This window comes from Scomber scombrus, chromosome 9 (genome assembly GCF_963691925.1).
Source record: "Scomber scombrus chromosome 9, fScoSco1.1, whole genome shotgun sequence".
Taxonomy (NCBI): Eukaryota; Metazoa; Chordata; class Actinopteri; order Scombriformes; family Scombridae; genus Scomber; species Scomber scombrus.
This window is the reverse complement of record NC_084978.1, coordinates 20,416,315-20,436,422: the sequence shown is the minus strand read 5'-3', so window position 1 is coordinate 20,436,422 and position 20,108 is coordinate 20,416,315. Positions and strand designations below refer to the sequence as shown.

The window sequence follows — 20,108 nt, the reverse complement described above, 5'->3', positions numbered from 1 at the left end:
TTATAATGCAATTAAAAACTCAATTTTCAAAGCGCTATGCTGAGGGTGATAAATGGGCCAGTAATCCCTTAATTGTTCTCTCTTAGGCAGAATCACAGGGATGATAGATGTTTCATTAGAGACAGAGCAAAACTTAAAGTAAATAAAATGAGATGCTTATTTTAAAAAGAAGTGTCAGTCAGTGTATTATCATCAAACCTCCAAACAAAGCTGAATGTGAGTCTCTTTGTGTTTATATCAACTTCCGGCATGTTAAATGGAAAATCAGTGAGCTCTTGCCTTTGTTCAGTCTCTTGATCATTTTCAGGACCATAGACAGTTCTGTTGGCTCTGTGTTGCTACATTCCCCTCTGCAAGCGTGTGTGTGTGTGTGTGTGTGTGTGTGTTTGTGTGTTTGTCAGTACTTGTGTGTTTAAACTAAATTTTACAAATGTTCATTTAATTCCTATGATACTTTTCAGCACGAACATCTATCATGACGAAGATGAAAATGTAATGCAGATCTAACATCCAAACATGAAGATTTAACATGGTGAAGACAAACTTTTGAGACATGCTCCCACTGTGGAAAATAACCGCAGTTCGTGCTTGACTCACATGGAGCCTGAATGACATGCAGCAGCAGGGTCAGCTGGAAGTGGCCGGGCTATTCAGAGTCATTGGCCACCTGAGATTGTGTGTTTCTATTGATTCGTCCAACAGTAAGCTAATATTGACAAGTGCAGCGTTTATTCCAAGCTGTCGTAATCTAGCTGTTTGAGGCTTTTTCATTTAACATTAGATCAAGTTTGACCAACACTGGCCTGCCGCGGCGGCTCCAATCGGAGTTCAGATCAGCTCCTTCTCCTCACCACCCCCCCCCCCCCCCGCCCCCCCCCCCTCTCTCTCCCTCTCTCTCTCTCGCTCTCTCTCTCTCTCTCTCTCTCTGTGTGTCTCTCTCAGTTGCAAAAACCGCTCTGCAGCTGGGCTGCACCTCAATGAACCTAACTGGTGCACTGTGAGCGACCATCATCTATCCTCTGGATTTCCTTCGTGCCCGGCTTTCATCCAGAACATATGAATTTGCTTAGACAGACCCCTTTAAGGAGTTGAACAGATATGTCGGAGAAAATGGCACAACGCGTGGTTTTGTTTCTACTGTGGCTCTTTGGAAGATCATCCGCAGGATTTCCAAATCAGATCAATATCGGTAAGTGTTTTGCTTGTATACAAGGCTACAGATTGTGGCTTGAAGGGACATTAAATATGAAACTGCAAGAAAAAAAAATTGTACCGGAGAGATTTGTAAGGAGCGCGGAGCTCTGCGCAATGATTGAGACCAACTTGATTTTATATAGCCTAGGCTGCAAGCTTATGACCGCTGATTCTATAAACTATGAAGATTAAAGGTACAGCTAGTTATAAAGTCTTTACTGTGCTATTGTAATCACTGCATGAAAATAAGTATAGTGTATAATACAGAAGAGGGGAGACGGTCAGTTCATCAGATCGGTCTGGGGAGTTTGAGACAGGCGCACTGGTCAAGTGCTAAAATACATGACACACATTTTTTAAAAGAAACAATTACCCACATGTATAGTTTTATTGGTTTAAAGATCTTCCTCATACATACAATGTCCTAAACTCACCCAGAGACGACAGTGAAAGCGTTGTCTGATCTTGGTTTTCATCTCTTTAAGGGGGACTGTTCATGCGTTCCACGGTGCAGGAGCACAGCGCGTTCAGGTTTGCTGTCCAACTCTACAACACCAACCAAAACACCACTGAAAAGCCTTTCCACCTCAACTACAATGTCGACAACCTCGAGTCGTCCAACAGCTTTTCAGTCACTCATGCGTGTAAGTGTGCTTCTATTTCAGTCATGTCCGGATTCCCACCACTCCTGTCCAAGCAGAATGAGCAGAATTATTTATGTCAAACTCATATGGACCTTATAGAAGCTTACAGCTCAATCCAGTGGAAGCAGTCAAGTTCAATCAAAGATGGGGATATCTCAACTCACTCACTGGTTCATGGAGTCTCTGGCAATACGAATACAAACAGCATTTTTATAATGTAGCTACACATTGCTCTTCCAATATTCATCTCACATAATATTCTTGGATTGTACCACTTTATGTATAGAATTGTTATTTATTTATTTATTACAGATAACATTTTACAGACAATGACTAAGGTTAGAAACCACAGTGCTGTGGTCACATTTATTGTATTTTTTGCCTGACTTGAGTTGTACTGAGGTGATATTTTACAGATATATAAATTCCATGCTGTAAAATAAGTTCCCTTGGCAACATGCTTTATACATGTTGGCCTTGAAAGGAAAATGCAGCCACTAACACAAACACTGTGTCAAGGACTGCTGGAGGAGTGCATACTTTGTGGTGGAACACAATTGGATGGAAGTGTTTTGTGAATGTCTTTAATTTAAACACATTCATGATTCACACAGAGGACGAAACAGAGCAATATCTGTTATACACATTACCTTATGAGCCGTATTATATGTTTATGGTCGTGCTGTGGTGCAACTGGTACACAGAGCTGCTTTGATTTGTGGCTGATCCCACAAATAACCTCTATACCCCATTTTGGCTGCAGTTTCTTGAAATCAGCAGAAACAGAGTGGACAAACAGGGAGGAAATAGAGTGCCATTTTGTGATGTCATTTTAAAGGATGAGTTTAGTTTGGCTGAATGGCCGACTTCAGAGACACAGTTCTTTTTGATTGGTGTGGTTCAGTCCATCTAACCACTGTGTGGCATGCTCATAATGGCCCCTCTGACTCTCCGTGCGCCAGAGCATCTCCGCCTGCTCCTTCCTCTGACTCCCACTGTGTTACAGAGCATCTCCCCCAGCATTGCAGAGTCAGCTCATTAGCACCCAGCCCTCATAGCACCTCACCGTGCTGTCATTGGGTGAAAGGGGGGAAAAAATCCATAGCTCCCCAACCAACGCCAGCAAATGAGTTGGGCTCAGACCTGCAGAGGAGGTGGGTCTGAGCAGTGAAGGAGATGAAGCAGAGCGTCATATCACAGGCAACAGAGCTGCAAGCACCCTAACGAAGGCATCCATAAGAAACAATAAGCAAATGAGAGTGAATAAATAATAGATAGTGCTGTGCAATTTCACGCATGTCGAAGAGGAAGGGAAGCATAGGAGGAAAAGGCTTGATATCAGAATCTAATTAAATTCAGGGGCAGACAGAGCTTTGGTGAGAGGAAGGGGTTCCTGTGGGAGCCATGGCCCCGTTTCTTGCTGCCACGTCTTAGCATCTCCATCAAGAGCACTGTCTCAGGACTGCCTTAAACTTCAGATACACGAGAGCTTGTGAGCTTTTAATGATGCAACGAAACCAGCGCTCCAAAGATATTTATTGCTCAGTGATGCAAAAATAGGAGGGCAATTGTCAAATGTCGTTATAATGTTTGGTGAGAGCATCTTTTTCCCTTTTGATGTACATATTTATAATCTGCTCTGCTTTAAAATTCTCTTCTACGCTGAATGTGTAGCCTGCTACATTATACAGGCAGATGTGTTATACATACACACTAAAAGTATTTTTTATCATAAGATAAGCATTAAAAGTTGAGCAAAAACTGCACATAAAACAGTCTGAGATGCAGGTTTCCTTCTGAACTGATCTGTGTTACGTATGATCTGAGATATTTTTTCAAAGTAGTGCCCTGAGAAGCTTGTCAAGCTGAGCTCACAAACCGCAGACAGCTCATGCTGAGCTCACAACAGTCCACAAGCACCTCAGATTGTCTCTACCAATGTAGTGAACAAAATAGAGATGACGGTTATTAAATATCACTTATCTGCTGACTTCTAGGCCTTTGAGGCTTTGCCTCTAGTGAGTGAAGACCTCCTGTGCTGCATGAGTTTTTGATTTGTCAGCGCTGTTTGTTCTGCAAGCTGTCACAATTATTTAGTGGACATTCAAATTTCCTTTGTCATCAATAGCCCCATGTGGATGACTCAGACCTTTGTCAGCAGTAGTACACATCTGTTTTATGATGGGGCAGTCTGAGCTAAATTTTTTACAAAAGTGGCATTTCTGCGGTTCTAGGGAGTAAATCTGTTTGGAGGCGTGCTTCATTGCTTGGATCAAAATGAGACCTGGCTCAGACTTGTGGAAATAATAGTTTTTGTTTGGACTCCTCTTTTCGTGAAGCTGATGTTGATTTGCTTTCCTGTGCAATGTTCTCTCTTAACTCTGGGACAGACACTGCCAAAGCCCTCCACTCTGACTCATCATGTAGATCACTCCCCCTCATTTGCTGTACATCCTTCAAAAGTAATATACAGTAATAGAGGCAGAGGAACAAGAGGATGCACACAGTAATTCAAATTAAACTTGCTGGATTTTATTTTGCTTTTTAGAAACAAAGTATGGAAATCCGTAGGTATAATGAAGGCACAGTCTTGTGTCAGAACAGTTTCTTTCAAGTCAGTTTAAAGCCTTTTGCTATTAATTGAATTAGTGACCGGCAGCAAAACAATGTGTGGCTGCAGTAATCCTTAAGGCTTGGCTTTGTACTGCAGCAGCGCGGTTTGTGCTTTGGTGACAAGACTGTTGTTGCTTTGAAGTGACATCAGAAATTGTGAAATGTGTAATTACCAGTGCAGGGTCCATAATAGCTGTGGAAGCTAGGAGTCAGGTATGCTCACAGAGAAAACAGGGATAGTTCAAAGCAAAGGCTACCAGTTTGAAGAAAGCAGAGCAGACAGCATTAATGTTCCTGATGGTCACAGCTAGCCAACTTAATGACACCGCCATCCTTTTCTCTCCTGTTTACCCATCTTATTCTTCCTCCTTTACCTGAGGCGAGAAAAACATCAAGCCCCCCCTCCGCCTCTCCTTGCCACGCTATTTATTAGATTACTCGCCTTGATTCCTGTTAAAGACAAATTTTGCAATGCTTGGCTTTTGAAACTCATCTCCCTATTCCTCATTCCTCATTCTGTCATTAAGCTAATGGCCTGTGTCCCCTCTGCCAGCCTTGTTACATGTGCCTACCCCTCTTTTATTGAATTCTCCAGGTCCTTATACCCTGGCAGTAGCAGATGCTTTTTTGGCTGCACTGTTCAGCCACCTTCTCCTGCCGCTCTTAGCTACTGTAGATGAAACCGCCTCACCGCAGGAGCATGGAAGAGAAGACAGGATGAAACAAGGGTTGCTGTGATTGCATTTGTCATTTCTTAAAGGCAAGAAAGAGGAGAAGTACAAGAAATAAAAGCAGACTGACTGTGAGGTGCAAGTGTGTCTTATGGTAAACAGAGAGGAGGTGAGGTTAACTCAGCTCTCAGTGAATAGCAGACGACTTATGTGATGATAGAAGTTCATGTTGCAGGATTAGCATTGTCATTTTGAATCAAAATGAATTGTTGGATGTTGTTTTCCACATAATGCAGGATGATCTATGGTGAAAATAAGTGAGGAATATCTACATGATTAGCAATGTCAGCTTGGGTACAGCATTAGGATGAGAAAATATATGTGACAGTAAGGAAGAGAACTCCAGCCGTTGCTTGAATTTACATGGATACTGTATTGGACATCAATATAATTCATTAGGATTATCATAAATATTTAGTAACAAGCCTAATTGTCTAGACACAACACATCCTTTAAAGCATCTTCTTCACTGACCTTTACACCCACCCAAAGAGTGCAAGCTGTGCACATGTTGCCCAGAAACCCCAACAGTCCCTTTGCGCTAGCGGCCTACACTATGACTGAGCACATGTGGCAAATGGCATATGCTGTGAAGCTCAGATGAAAAGGCCCCTTACCAAATCTTCGCATGTATTGTTGTGTATAGCTTTTGGGGGTGTTGTTGTTGGTGTGTGAATGGATGGTAAACAAAGTGAAAGAGAGACATGTTTTTGCAGCGCATTGCCTGACAGAGACAGGCCATGGTCGAGAAAAGCTCCTCAGGTGATTGTAGAGGTGCCACACTTCTTATCCTTGCAGGCTGTAACTCAGACTCAGCTTGAAAGGTGTGACCAGTGAAACATGGCAGGAGAAGCTGGGAAAGGGGTTGGGGGTGGAGGGGGCTTGGTGGTGGGAGGATAGAGAAGAGGAGTGCAGTAAGAGAAAGCAAGAGAATAAAGAATTAGATTAAAGAATGTTTTAGAGGTTGCTTATATTGGCGAGCACATTTGTGCATTTGTGTGTGTGACAGAGAGAGAGTGGGAGAGACTTCTCCAGGCTATGGGGGGTTGTATCGGGACATGCCATCACAGTCCAGCTGTGTTGAAGGCACAGATGGAGTTTTGTTTATGGACGAAAAGGCGTGTGCATATGCACGCATGTGTGTGCATATGCACATAGCCACACACTCATCAGCAGACAAACATACACACACACTGTAGGCGTATAGAGTCACACGCAGCCAGTCTCCCTTCACTCATTGGCTAATGAGTATATCTTGCTTTTCTGTTCAAAAGCTGCCATGACACACTTCATCATTAAACCAAAGCAAGGGTCATGGTAAAAAATATTGCTGGCTTACCCTGTGTCTCTTTGTGCCAACAGCTAACACAATGTTAGAAGAAAAAAAATATATATATATTTTTTGGAAATATATGTCTCACTTTTCAGCAGTAGGATGGTCTGATGTGGAAAAAAATAAAGAATGCGGAGAATAAGAATTCTGAATAATAACAATAAAATAAGAACAGAATATTTGAGATGCATCATGACTGTGCAGCAGAGTCTCTGGGAGAAAGATGAAGCGCCGTACAATAACATAATGGTCCGATTTTGAGGCCAGCAGGCCAGGCAGTCTCAGGGGCCTGTTGAGGTGGCTCGATGCAGGCCGCAGTCAGATGAGTTGTGCAGTAACGGCCCTGGATGAGGTTACATGCTCTGGGAAATACAAGGGCTCCAAGAGGGGAGCAGGACGTAAGCAGAAAAAGGAGACTGACTGCACAGTTCAGATAGAATAGCATGAGGCATAGAAATAAGGACATGTTTTGATTTGACTTGAGTTTAAACATGTCCAGCAGAAAATAATATTTTATATATTCTAAATTGTAAAATTGTTACCAAAAGTGCTAAGTGCAACTGCATTACAGCAAAACATTGCGTATATTGCAGAAATTTAGGTCTGTTGAAATACTAATGACTAAATATACTGTTAAATTTCCTACAATTTACTTGAATTCTTACTGTTATGGTTACAATTATTAGTACTGTTTGTTATGGTCACATGAGGTTAAACCTTTTTCATACAGCAAACACATAAAAGGCTGGAACTATTCTAAAGGCCAAACCTCCAAAGGGAACATTATTTTTGACCTAATTTTCTGGCCATGAGATGCCCTCCACTGTATTTTCATTTATTTGTTTCTTTAAAGCCAGGCAGAGGGCTGAAGCTGTAATGAGATTCAGAATAGAAAACATAGAACACACTCCAAGGCAGATTCAACACAATGAATTTTTAATCAGAATATCAAAAGATCCTCTTAAACCCAACCTGAGAAGTGTTGCTGTCGGGGTGTTATTTGTCTTGGAATCAATGATGCTGGCAGATGTTGTTTGATAAAACAACAGCTTTCCTGCCTTGCTTCTGTTTGCTTCAAATCTCCATATATCCTTCACAAACACTGGGCATTTGGCCATTTCAGCATCCATGGATTATAAAAAAGCATATAGTTCAGAGAGAGATTTCTGACTTGTATATCGCTAAATCAGTGCTCACGATATAGACTCATAGGTACTTTCAAAGATCTCTCTGACCCTGACAGTTATCAATCTTTTGTGGTGTGTTCAGACCTGCAGTGGGGATGTCGGGGTCTTTGAATTTCCTATTGATTTCCTTTATCTATCTACTCAGTTTTCTGGGGCATATATGATACATTGCTAGAGAGAAGGGGGATTAAGGTGAAATGATTATGGATGGACTGTCACAGCACCCTGAAGATATCATCACCCTACAACACACAATAATTTCAAATAAATTTCAAAGCCAATGTAGAACAACGGTATATTGTTTTTACATGATAAGTGATATTTTGATAAAATGCATACAATCGTAATTCTTGGACTGCAAGGAGTGTTTCAAATGTCTTGCTAGACATATGGGATTCCCCGTACAGCTGTAACAGTTCAACAATAACATTTTCACAACTATTACAGCTATTTATGCCACCACTGAATAATAAAACCCCTTAATGTTACCCTTAAGCATCCAAGTATAGGCTTAACAATAACATGTGAAACACTGACCCATATGTGAGCTTTATGGCAAACTCATGAATGCAAGGCATACATCAAGCCCCTTTTTCATCAGGAGACATGATGCAACATGACAGCCCATCTATGCTCCACACATCTGCTCACCACTGTTCAAATAACGGGGTGGTTTCTGAACTATAAGTCAACAATGACAGGGTAAGTCTGTGTTCCTTTATTGAAGATGAGATCAGCACTGCGTTGTGATGAACACGAGGAACTGGCTGACCATATAAAAACAGCGATGAACACAACAAGGGACCACACAGGAGGAGACAAACAAAATCTTAATGGTGCATTAAACACATTTGCCTTTGTGCTCTTTGTAAGGAAAATGTGTTTATGATAAGAAAAAAAGCCTGTACATTTGGTGCATTTGAAATAAAAATGAACAGGGGGCAAGCTGTTATTGTGAACTATTCATGTCAGGTGCATCAGGGATATGATTGCCAGTAGCCGAGCTCCATGTGACGGCTGCTTTCCATTTTGTTTTCTCAATGAGCAAACGCTCTCAAGGAGAGTGGGGTGCATGGTTTGAGGCAGAGATTATTTTTCATTTCTAAATGTCATTTACCCTCATGCACCAGTTGTGAAAAGGCAGGGATGCAGGTAAAGAAAAAGAAAGGAAGTGCTTTTCAAAACTTGTCATTTTTAAAGATCTCTGACATTGCAGTCAGCATTTTTACTTCTCCTCTCTGTCTTTCTCATTTCCATCTATCTCTCTTTATATATATTTAATCTTTCCTACAAAGCCCATTACAGCTATGTTTCCGCTGCCGTTGCAGTCACACTCAGCTTGCTATTGGCCATTCACTAAACTCCCCTACAATACCCCGTAATCATTGAATCAGTAATCCTCTACTTGAGCTGGAACAGCACATCTGCATCGTGCTTCATTGGAAGTTGCTGCATTGGTCTGGCATCACTGAGTCTAGAAGAAAAAAAAACTCTGTATAGTCTTCCTCAATAGGAGCTACTGACTGCATTGTCCTGACCAAGGTCAGGTAGTTTATGAACAGAAAACACTTCTGTGCCTTTTATTATTTGAGAAAGTCAGACAAAGGAGTATTGGCACCTATGTGCTGTCTAATCTTGTTGGTCCACTTGGACTGTGTTATCAGTTATTTATTGTTTTGGCTTCCCCTCTGTATGTGTGTGGCAGAGTATAATTTCTGTGCTAAAGACAGTCAAGAATGAAGAGGACATCAGACAGTGTTGTGATGAATGCAAAGCCTCAACAGGGAGTGTCACGATGTACACTCCCAACTAGTAAATATTGGATCACAATGCAATGCTTCCTGCTCTCCGTCTGCCGACTGAGCAGACTGATCTGCACGTTTCCTGCCTGTTTCAAAAGAGGCAGTCGCTAGCAGAGCCCTGCCAAAGCTGCATGTCTGTGCATAAACAAGGGCTCCATCATAACTGATTGCTTGTGACAGTTCACAGTCGCCGGGCCACTGAAGCATCATAACCTTGTGAAACTAGTGTATGGGCACTCTAGCATACAGGCTGAAGGAGAGGAGGAATTAAAAAAACACATATTAGCATATTCCTTGCAGTGATATAGAGATGCAAATAAGACATGTGGTGCCATGAATATCCTCTGTGGTTAATATTAAACACATCTTATGTAATGAAAGACATAATGCAGACCAACACCTCTGGAGACAAGGGGCAGATTTATAGATAATTACTGCAGTGTTTGCAGTAAAAGATTGAAGACCCTAGCAGTGTCAGGGAAGGGTTTGTTGATGTGCTGGAATATAGAACTGATGACACTGAAACAGAAATATCTTCTGAAAGGCCTGAGGAACAAACTCAGTTGCGTTGTCACCATAACACACGCTTATATATTTCGGATTGTTCAGTGATTCACATTAGTTTAATCAAATCTGCACAAACGCTGTAAAGATGGGAACGATAATCAAATGATCATGAATAATATGCAGGGAATTATTTGGTTGTAGGCGACTGAAAGGGCTTCAAGGTGCTTTGATTAATCAGCCACTCTAGGAGGCAGTTGCCATTGCTGTCCACGAACTCATCCAATCACTGCTAGCTTAACAGTTACTAAACTGATGTGTTTATAGGTGTGAAAAAGAAAAAAAAACATTTAATTGTGATATAGTGCTGTGGTCATATTGACACGATCTGTAATATAGTTCTCCTGTCCTCAGCCCTCACTATCCCCATGAGTGAGAATTAAGTGAACATGATGTGCTCGCTCAACCATGACCCTCCTCTGTTTCTTCCTCCAATGGTTAATTTGGAGAGTGCTGTTGTGTGGCTCTTGCCATTTCACACATGGCTACGTAAAACCTGTGGGCGGTTGCTCCCCGGCCGCTGTCCGTGTTTGTGTGTCCATGCATGACTGTGCGATGAAATATTGAAGTGTTCTATCATCGACCATTGGGTAGCCCCCGGCGTGACTCCTGTCCCTTAATTTTATTTTTCTTCCCGTCTTTATCTCAGTGGTGTGGCTTTATTTTCTGTGGCATGGCGTGCTAGATCAGGAAGGCAACCTCATCTGGACCCATGACAGAGCTAATCCATCGCAGCTGCAGAATGAAAAGGCCGTTTGGAGTGAATCCATTCCAAAGGCCTCAATGGAAAGCTTCTCTCAGATGCTGGTGCCCTTTGCAGCCCTGACAGTCCTAGAATATGATGAAAAAGGACTTGGGAAAGATCAGTGGCTTAGCAATGTTTATGAGAGAAGGGAATAGTGAGGAGAGAGGCACAGCACTGAAGATGGAGAGATGAAGTGACCAACCGCTGTGTTTGTGTATGCCTATGTGTGCACGTGTGTGATGTGAACTGGATTGTAAGTAAATCGCACAGACTCTTCCCCTTCATCTCTCCACATACCTATCTTCTATATAGAACTGAGCCCAGCTGAATTTCGTGCATCTGTTTTCTGTCAATGTGTGAGGCTTTACACGCCTCTGCAGATGAGCTGCACAAATTCAATAGCAGAACCACAATGGCTGTGAAGTGGACAGTGGCCAAAAGTGGCATGATGTCTACTTTGGAATTAACTCATCATAAAGGAAGTCATAGTATGTGTGGATGGTTAAAGAAAATAGCACCTTGCTCTTTCTTACTGTAAATGGGAGTGAAACTGAATAATATACCTTTCTTAAATATGTCAAGGGCATATTTCTCACCAGACTTGCTTTATGTTCTCCTGCTTTCTTCTCAGGACTTTTTGCAACATATTTTCTTCCTGCCTATGCAGCTGCTACTGTACAAGTCCCACTCCTAAGCTATTACGCATAAAGGAGCTGAAGATGGAAAGTTACTCTCAAATTGTTTATAGAACACAATTTAGATCTCAAATGTGCATTAATTGAAGATCATTTAGCAATGTTTTAGAAGCAGGACCACACCTCAACTGCTCCACTACCAGCATTTGTTTAAATACCACCTAACTCTCACCTCCTCAGCTCACATGTGCTTCACATGCATGCAGCCCAAGTCTACCTTCTCACAGTCACTCCAGTAACAAGCTCAAGCCACCACTAGATATTAGCTGTTTTGTCTCAGATTTCTCGGCAGACAAATCATACTTCCTGCCTAATTGCATTATCTAAAACACAGATAAATTTGCTTTGAAAAAGTCAACTCACCATGGATCACGAACTGCAGACCAACCCAGCCATGACACAGCAGTCAGACCACAGTCAAGCATCCAATCGGAGCCGCTGCGTTCAGCACAGTGTTGTTTTTGACAAGCATCTTAGATTTAGTCTTAGTCTTAGTCTTTTTACTAAAATGCTTATTAGTTTTAGTCACATTTTAGTCACTTCTATATGTGATAGTTTTAGTCTAGTTTTAGTCGACGAAAACTCAAAAGGGTCAACAAAAAAAAAAGAAAAAATAAGTATAGTCTTTTAACAAATTAATTTAGGTCAATAAGTATTGGAGATTGCTGTTGGGCAGTGTCACACATAAGTTGTGAAAATAGCAGCAGATCTATAAGTTCAACACATTGTAAGCTTGCAGATCTGCTATTTTTTACAAATAATAACAATAATAAAGGAATGGTTTTAGACATATAAGGTTTCCACCCAACGGCAAATTTCGGATCTAAGGATTGTGTATTAAAAATATATATAAAAATATCCTTGTGGCGAGCCTTAAGGTGCCGCTTAAGGTTGGTCGTATTTTTTCCGCCTACTTTGTGGCCACATTTGTCACCGTCTTCCTTCACAATACACTCTGTTTTATTATCTGCTGGGTTATATTTAAAATACACCCATATGTCGTCTCTACGTTTGCGACCACCAAGCCCCTGTGTTGAAACTGCCGCCACCATCATGGTCCATTGTCTGATGAGTAACAACAGTGTGACGTGTTGAGCATGTTGTGCGCTGGACGCCAGGTGGTGGGCGTGACCAAACAAGGATAGACTGTAGGCAGCAGCAGATACTTTTTAGGTTTTAATTGACACACACAATAAGGAGAAATGTCATGCATTTTAAACGTCTGACAGATCACCCACTAACATTTTCGTCCATTCTCGTCTCGTCAACGAAAACTCACACACGTCTCGTCATGTTTTCGTCATCAGAGAGCTATGTTTATCTCGTCACTGTCTCGTTATCGTCATGAAAAAAAGTGGCGTCAACGAAATGATTTCTTCATCGTCATCGTTGACGAAAACAACACTAGTTCAGCACATAGTGGCCTTGTTGGCACCTCCACTCAACCTCCCGTAACATCTCAGACTTTCTTTCCTCCATCATTGAGGGCTGAAAACCATGGACATGACAGACATAGGTGCTGGAGGAGGTAGCTTCAGCTCTGTCCTCATCAGCTGTCTCTCTACAATCCGGGTTATCCCATGGTGAAGCCATGGAGCACCCACCAATTGATCTGGCTGTCTTTACATCCACAAATGGAACCCCACATCAATGACTGAACTGTCACCCCCCTCCAACTATTCCTGTAAGTGAAGGCATTTCCTTCAACCGCAGTAACAATAAAGTCAGACTGTTTCATTATCATTTCCCTCGCTTCCGGCTTCTTTGCCAAAGCCGATCACTGCCTCTGCCGGAAAGTGTGACATCACAGAGCCCTGTCGCCTCCACTGACACAGCTGCATCATCAGCATCCCCTGGTGGGGGCCAGGTTATATTGTCCAGGTTGCAAGATACTAATAAATTACTAAACGTCACTGTAGCAGAGTCACTGACACAGAGGTAATCTAAAGCTAATCTCTCTCTCTGAACTAATCTAATATCACATCAGTAACATTGATTATCATGTTAACAACACAATTTAATTAAGTGGATCTTTAGACTTTCCGAATGTTATCAGACTGAAAGTATCAAATTCTGACAGTGAAACAAGTCATTTTGCGAGGGCTGTGAGGCTAAAAAAATGTATCCACTGTTTTTCAGGTGCTCCATTTCCATGTGTGGGAAAAATGCCTTTTGGGCGCAAGTCAGACCCACAAGTTGTAATTCCACTGTTTGGCCACTACGTTATATTGATTTCAAAGCCCAGCCCAAGTCCTGGAGGGTTGGTACAAATAGCCTCAGCACCTGATTCATCACCACAGCCAAAATTAGTCTCTCTCTACTTTACCTTTCTGTTTCCCACTGCCTATGTTTCCTGACTTTAATGGCTCATATAAGCTTGAGTCCAGTGCCATATAATTGTAGCATAGAGTAATTAAATAGGCTGGATGAATGCAAACTTGCAGTCCCAAAAGTATGTTCTACTCTGCAGCAGAACACTTTATGTACTTTTTTCCCTACACACCTTTGATCCATTGTTGATATCAATTTTTGAAATACTCATCTCTGACATTTTTGTCTCCACCCCAACATAGTGGAAGTGAATGGAATATTCCTGTTACTGTTGATAACCCAGTATTCTATCCACAAAAGTGAAATTGAGCATCTTTTCATTGAATGTGAGAAAACTTTTTGGTCTCATCTCTCCAAGTGGCTATATGAAATGGCTCTGAGGTGAAACCCCTTGCTTAGATTTTGAGTTTTTTTTTTCTTTTTTTCTTTTTTTTAAAGGAAAATTTGCTTTAGAAGAGTAAGGTGAGCAAGATATATTCAAGGGCTTTCTCAAAGATATATAGGATTACTGCTCACTCACTGTCATAGCCCTCTGTTTTCCATCTCTCTCTCTCTCTGTCTCTCTCTCTCTTTCTCTCTCTCTCTCTCTCTCTCTCTCTGCTACCTCCAGTATTATCATTCAGGGACAAAGCCCTGTCTCAGCAAGGGCACTAATAAGATGAAAAGTGGCGTTGGACTCTACATACTTAACCAGGCTGGATTGAAGCTGAGAAGGAGAGGGAGTTCTTTAAGTGATGTTTTCAAGGTTAAACAACTGGTCCCATCTCCCGTCCTCATTGACATATTTTATTATTCTTCATAGAAAGAGCTGGGAGAGACCAGTCCTTCAGATGTGCTGTTTTAAAGTACAGCCCTGTAATGAAGCTGCGCAATGCAAGTCCCTCAATGACTTGGCTCGGTTTGTTTCATTGCCATAGGATATGACTTATGACATGTAATTTGATTAGTGACACTGGGGGCAAAGGCTTACTTTACATGCGCAAGAAGTGGACCTCATGAGAGTGGCATATAGTCATCCCCTCATGGTTGTCTGCGTGGCGAACTTTGCATGTGTGTATAAGCCACACATGAGACTCAGAGATCTGAAATCCCCCCTAAAGGACAGAAACAACCAGTCAGGAAGCATTATCCTCATGTTGGTTCACACTGTAACTAGAATATGGAAATTCAAGACTCCTTGCTGTCCTGTGTTGCAAATGAGGAAAAGAGAAAATGACAAACTGAATAACATATATTACTGATGTATATAGAGGAGCAGCAAAAACAATACAGCATTTTGACATTGATGGAAAAATATGTGTGCCTGCCAGAAATCCACAACTCTGCTTGTTTTTTTTCCAAATCATCCAAATAATAACAGAAACAAGAGGGTTTTCAGCTGCCAGGTATTTCCCCTGCTGTGCAGAATTGGATTCAAAACAAGTCCATTGGGTGCGGAGCTCTGCACCTGAAACATCACCACAAATCTTTACCCAAGCAAGCCCAGCTCTCCGGCAGTCAAGTCGAATAATTTATAGGCATCTTCTTAAACTATTCCTTTAATCTCTTTGATGGGGCTGAGAGTTTTCTCCTTGTGTCTTATTTTCTTCAAGGCCTCTGTCAGAAAGTCCAAGACAGATCTGTTTCCTGTGATTCAGCAAAGCTAATCTCCCCTGTTTGTTGTGAAGGCAGAACCCCAGATCGCTTCTGACAGCAACAGTTTGAATGTTTGCCGTTGTGGTCTGACAGGTTGAACTCTGTCTCGTTTGTTCCTTTTGCAGCTGTCCTGGGCGCCTTGCCTCCTCTAACTCGTCTCACTCCCAGCACTGAGATGGTGATTAGACTGCGTGTTAGAACATGTTGGCACGCCTTCAGTGACTGTCCGTCCGTCCTTATGCAGTCATGGCACAATCTACACCCCTCTTCATCTGCGATCCCTGCGTTCTTCCTCGCTTCATGCTCTATTCTCTTCCCTTCCTCCATATTCATCTGCAACGAAGAGCACGCTTTAGGCCTGCAGTGCTGATTGGGAGGATTAGTGGTGTGTGAGGGACTTTGTCACCAGCTTTCTGGGAAATCCAATTACCGAATATCATAAGCCTTACATGTTTCATACTCTGTTGAATCCCCCTTAAAAATGCATACAGTCATACTCAAAGGGTCAGTGTTTAGCAGCTGTCTCCTCCGTATACTGTAGTCACATCTTCCTGGAGGTGTGAGGCGAGATCGTCTTTTAGAGGATAAGACAAGTTCTGTAGCACTCCTCTCGCCTCTGCATTGCAGCAAATGGTGGACTGCACAAGCCTGTCAGAGAAGGGATTGTTATTTGTTCAACGTGATGGGCTGGGATCTCATAGCGTGGCTCTTGAGGTGAAGCGAGGGCCAAGGGTTTAGGTCTGTTATCTGCCCACATAGATAGCCCATAATTGCATGTGTCAAAGAAATGACATGCAGTGGACGAGGGCATGCAAAGTGAGATTTCTGCATATATCATGAAACTGATGTCCCCCCAGAGTTATTCATCAAATCTTGCAGCTGCCATCACAACGCTGTTATCTGAACTTTTGAAAATGGCCAATGTATTGAACATTTGAACAGCATCCTTGTTCAAACCTCCTGCTCTTTTGCTCTGCATAATGATTTTTGTTGCTCAAACAGAGGGCATTTCAGTGATGATAAAGAATCACCACATTGTGCAAGTCCTCAATGGCATGTAGGTCTGTTTGACCTGCACAGTTCTTTCAGCCCTGTGTGTTGCTGTGTGTTCAAACAAAGCATGATGGTAAGACCTTCAAGGTGAAAATATCTGTCAGAAAGAGATGGAGTTGAGAGCCATTGACTCCTTGGGGATTGTACATCAGCCACTCTCACAAGCACAGGACTATATCATCAAGATGGCAGGTGGAGAGAAGGAGGAGGTGGTGGTTGAAGGCTGCAGAGAAAAAACAAGAGAGGAAAGAGAATAGTAAATGAACCCCAGTCATAGGAAGGTACAAGCTTGTGGAGCCACATCTGACCGCAGTACCTCTGATCCTCGGGTCAGTCTCATATCTGCAGCACACCATATACATAGTAATTTGCAGCATCTCTGATATAAGAGGCATTATTAATGATGAAACAAAGGTTAAATAGAAGTAGATTTGTTCCTCATTTCAGTGTTTTCCATCTTAATTTTAATATAGCTGCCATTAGTCCTTGTTATATTAATATTAGGTGTCTTTTTTAAAACACAATTATATTGGACATGGTGGTTGAACAAAAACTTGAATTCACTGACATCTCAAAATTGTTCTAAAACATCTTGTTTGATCAGAATATTGAGTCAATTTATTAAGCAGACAATTCTAGTTTGCATAAGTAAACCTTCCATGGCTTTCTCTGGCAAACCAGTAAAGATTTGACAAATAGAATCATATCATGTTATTCAGATGTGATATCTCAGCTTTTAATTCTTCTTTTGTTTGGCCAACAGAGCAGAGGTCTGGGCACATCTTATTAGAACTGACAGGGTTTTTAGATCATATGAGCCAATAGTATGGTTTGGGATAAGTGGTTTTCTTACAGATGTCTTTCAGGTCTAATTCTCAAATCTTCAAAGAGAATGTAAATCACACTAACTAGAGTTGAATTTTATGCTTTCATACAAATTTCCATAATGTCCTTCTCAATTTGATACACTACTCAACATCCAGCTCTGACTAAATGTTTTTTCTCAAAACTAGAATGTGAATTTTGTACTTTAACAAAAATTTCCATTAATTAATTCTCAGAGGAAAAAATGCAATTATTATTTTTAATGCTTTAAAAATGAGTACTGTAAAAATTACAATAAGGTATTTTTTATTAGGATAGTTGACTAGTTGCCTGATAACTCTACAGTTGTGTGAGCTTGTTTTCAGTTAAAATATACCATACATTTAAACAAATGTTATTCAAACTAATGTAAAATGTTCATTAGCATACAATGCTAATAAATGCCTATCCCATACAGTCTTGCTATAAACTGCAAAACTTTTAGTTTGCTTATCTCCTACTGTAAAGTGTTGTGCTATGTGTTTTACCACAAGTATGATTAGCAGGAGTGTCAATTGTATTGTACAGTTCTTTAAGTATTAAAATATTCCTCCATAGGTATAGAGAATTCTTTGTGTTGTTTCTCACAATATATTTGGATCAAAACTTGTAACTGTAACTAAAACATACTTGACAAAATATCTTCACAGATGATCTGTGTTGTAACAATAAGATTATATTTCCTTTAATATTTGACCTGTTCTCCATCCATCCAGACAGAGTAGAAAAAGAGGTTTATATGCTATTCCATTGTGTAGAGCCAGTGTTACAGCATTACAGGCAGCCCCCTCTTTGATAGAGACAAACTAATTTGACCCATTAAAGTTACTGGCCAGTAAACTTTTTTGATGTGACTTTTACTAATGTATCTAGCAAAGGAGGGAATGTATTGAGTGTTCACAGTCTGCAGTTGTGTGCACTTGATAGATACAATAAAACGTATACATCCATATTCTGTTATTACATTTATGCATGTTCTCTTGGGGCTTTACATGCCTACAACATAATCTTCTTACAGAAAGTATATTATATGTGAAGTTTATAGAATGTTTCATAGCATGCATGAGCATATCTCAAATAAAAAGTCTAAAATAATAGATACAAAATGAGCTAAAGACTGGTCTCCAGTATGCTGGGTTGCTGATCTTTTGGTGGGTGAGCTCCAGGCTAACCAGCCTTGGTGACAGAGGATCCCCAGGCCAAGCTCCTTACCCTCCTCCATCATCCATCATATACTCCAACAGGCATGCACATGCATAAAAAAGGGTGCATGTACGCATGTGCACACACGTACGTCTTTATATTCTTGTGAGAACAATCATGAATATAATGCATTCCCTAGCTTTAATCATCACAAGCAGATGCTTTATCCCAACCTTTACCTCAAACCTAAATTCAATTCTAGCCTTAATCTAAAAACAAGCTGTAACAAAACACACACAGTCGTGTTTTCATCACTTCAAAGACATTACATTGACTTAGATTAATTTCATTTTGCACCATCCCCCTGGAACACACTACAAATAACTTTAAAAATGTATTAATTGGTTACTCTTGGTAATTTTAAATCAACCTTTTAACCCTTGTTTGTACCTGTTCTAATTGTTGTTACTTTTTTATAAACAGCTTTAACCTCAACAATTTTTTTGTTTAAATAAAGACAAATGATTTCCTGGAGATTTATCTTACCTCAACCATAACAATTACTTGCCTAACCTAACCCTAACCTTAAAAAGATTTTGGGGGACTTGCTTTTTGTCTCCATAAAATAAGCAGGTCCTTACAGTATGAGTAGGTAAACAGATTAGAAAATAGAAAATGATTAAAAGGTATGTGTTCAGATAACATTAAAAAGCAGTCTTTACATGCATTAACAACTCATTTTGTTAGTTAATTACTATTTGCTTGGAAACATTCATTTAACAGATGTTTTATAAAACAATAACATGATCATTAAATTGTAATGTGATTCCACTGAGAGTCAACACACAATAATAATATTGAATTATTGTCCTGGAAACTACAGGATACATTTACTGTACTGTAGATAATAAATCAGATAAATTAGTACAACAGATAATTTGAAGTGTAAATAGTTGTGAGATTTTGATGCTGTGGGAATAGTAACAGCTTCCTTTAATGTTTCATGGTAACCACTGCAGTTAAGTCGTTAAATCTGGCTTTACCATTTGAGTTAATAGTTTGAAGCAATCAATGGTTCTGAAACTTTTTCACATCAAGAACCCCTAAACTGCCACATGTTAGTCTACTCACCCCCTTTTGATGAGATTTCATCCCAGGGTCCGCCATCTGATAAGATTTTTGCTTTTAGATGTTTTATTAAGGAAAGTGTATGAATCCCATGCCCAAAATAATCATACATTCTGACACTGGGTTACTTATGGATCTAATTATAATGAAAATATATTATTCCCCTATTTGTTGGGGACCCTCTGGGGGTCCCTGGACCCTACTTTGAGAACCGCTGCTCTATATGTCAAGAGCTGATGCAATCCCCCCCCAGGGCACTTACAAGCTATCTCCCCGTGACAGCATCCCTCTTCAGTGCAGGACGGGCTGGTCCCGATGTAAGCTGTAGGAAACTGGGGGGAGGAAGGCAGTAAGGGAGAGTGTACCAGCAATAAGAGCTACAAGGGCCAGAGGGAGAAAGAGACCTAGACACAGGCAAGAAAATGGAGGACATGTGGCTGAGAGGA

At 40.9% G+C, this 20,108-nt stretch overlaps 1 protein-coding gene across 1 annotated transcript in view; it reads left to right on the top strand.

The window, feature by feature from the left end:
- The first annotated feature begins 1,065 nt into the window (after nucleotides 1-1,065).
- LOC133986428 (glutamate receptor 3-like) overlaps nucleotides 1,066-20,108 on the top strand; it is an 81,606-nt gene continuing 62,563 nt past the window's right edge. Inside the window, exons 1-2 of the mRNA XM_062426246.1 lie at nucleotides 1,066-1,189; nucleotides 1,680-1,838. Of these exons, the coding sequence (XP_062282230.1) occupies nucleotides 1,099-1,189; nucleotides 1,680-1,838 (250 nt within the window). The 5' untranslated portion in view covers nucleotides 1,066-1,098. The remainder of the gene's footprint in view (nucleotides 1,190-1,679; nucleotides 1,839-20,108) is intronic.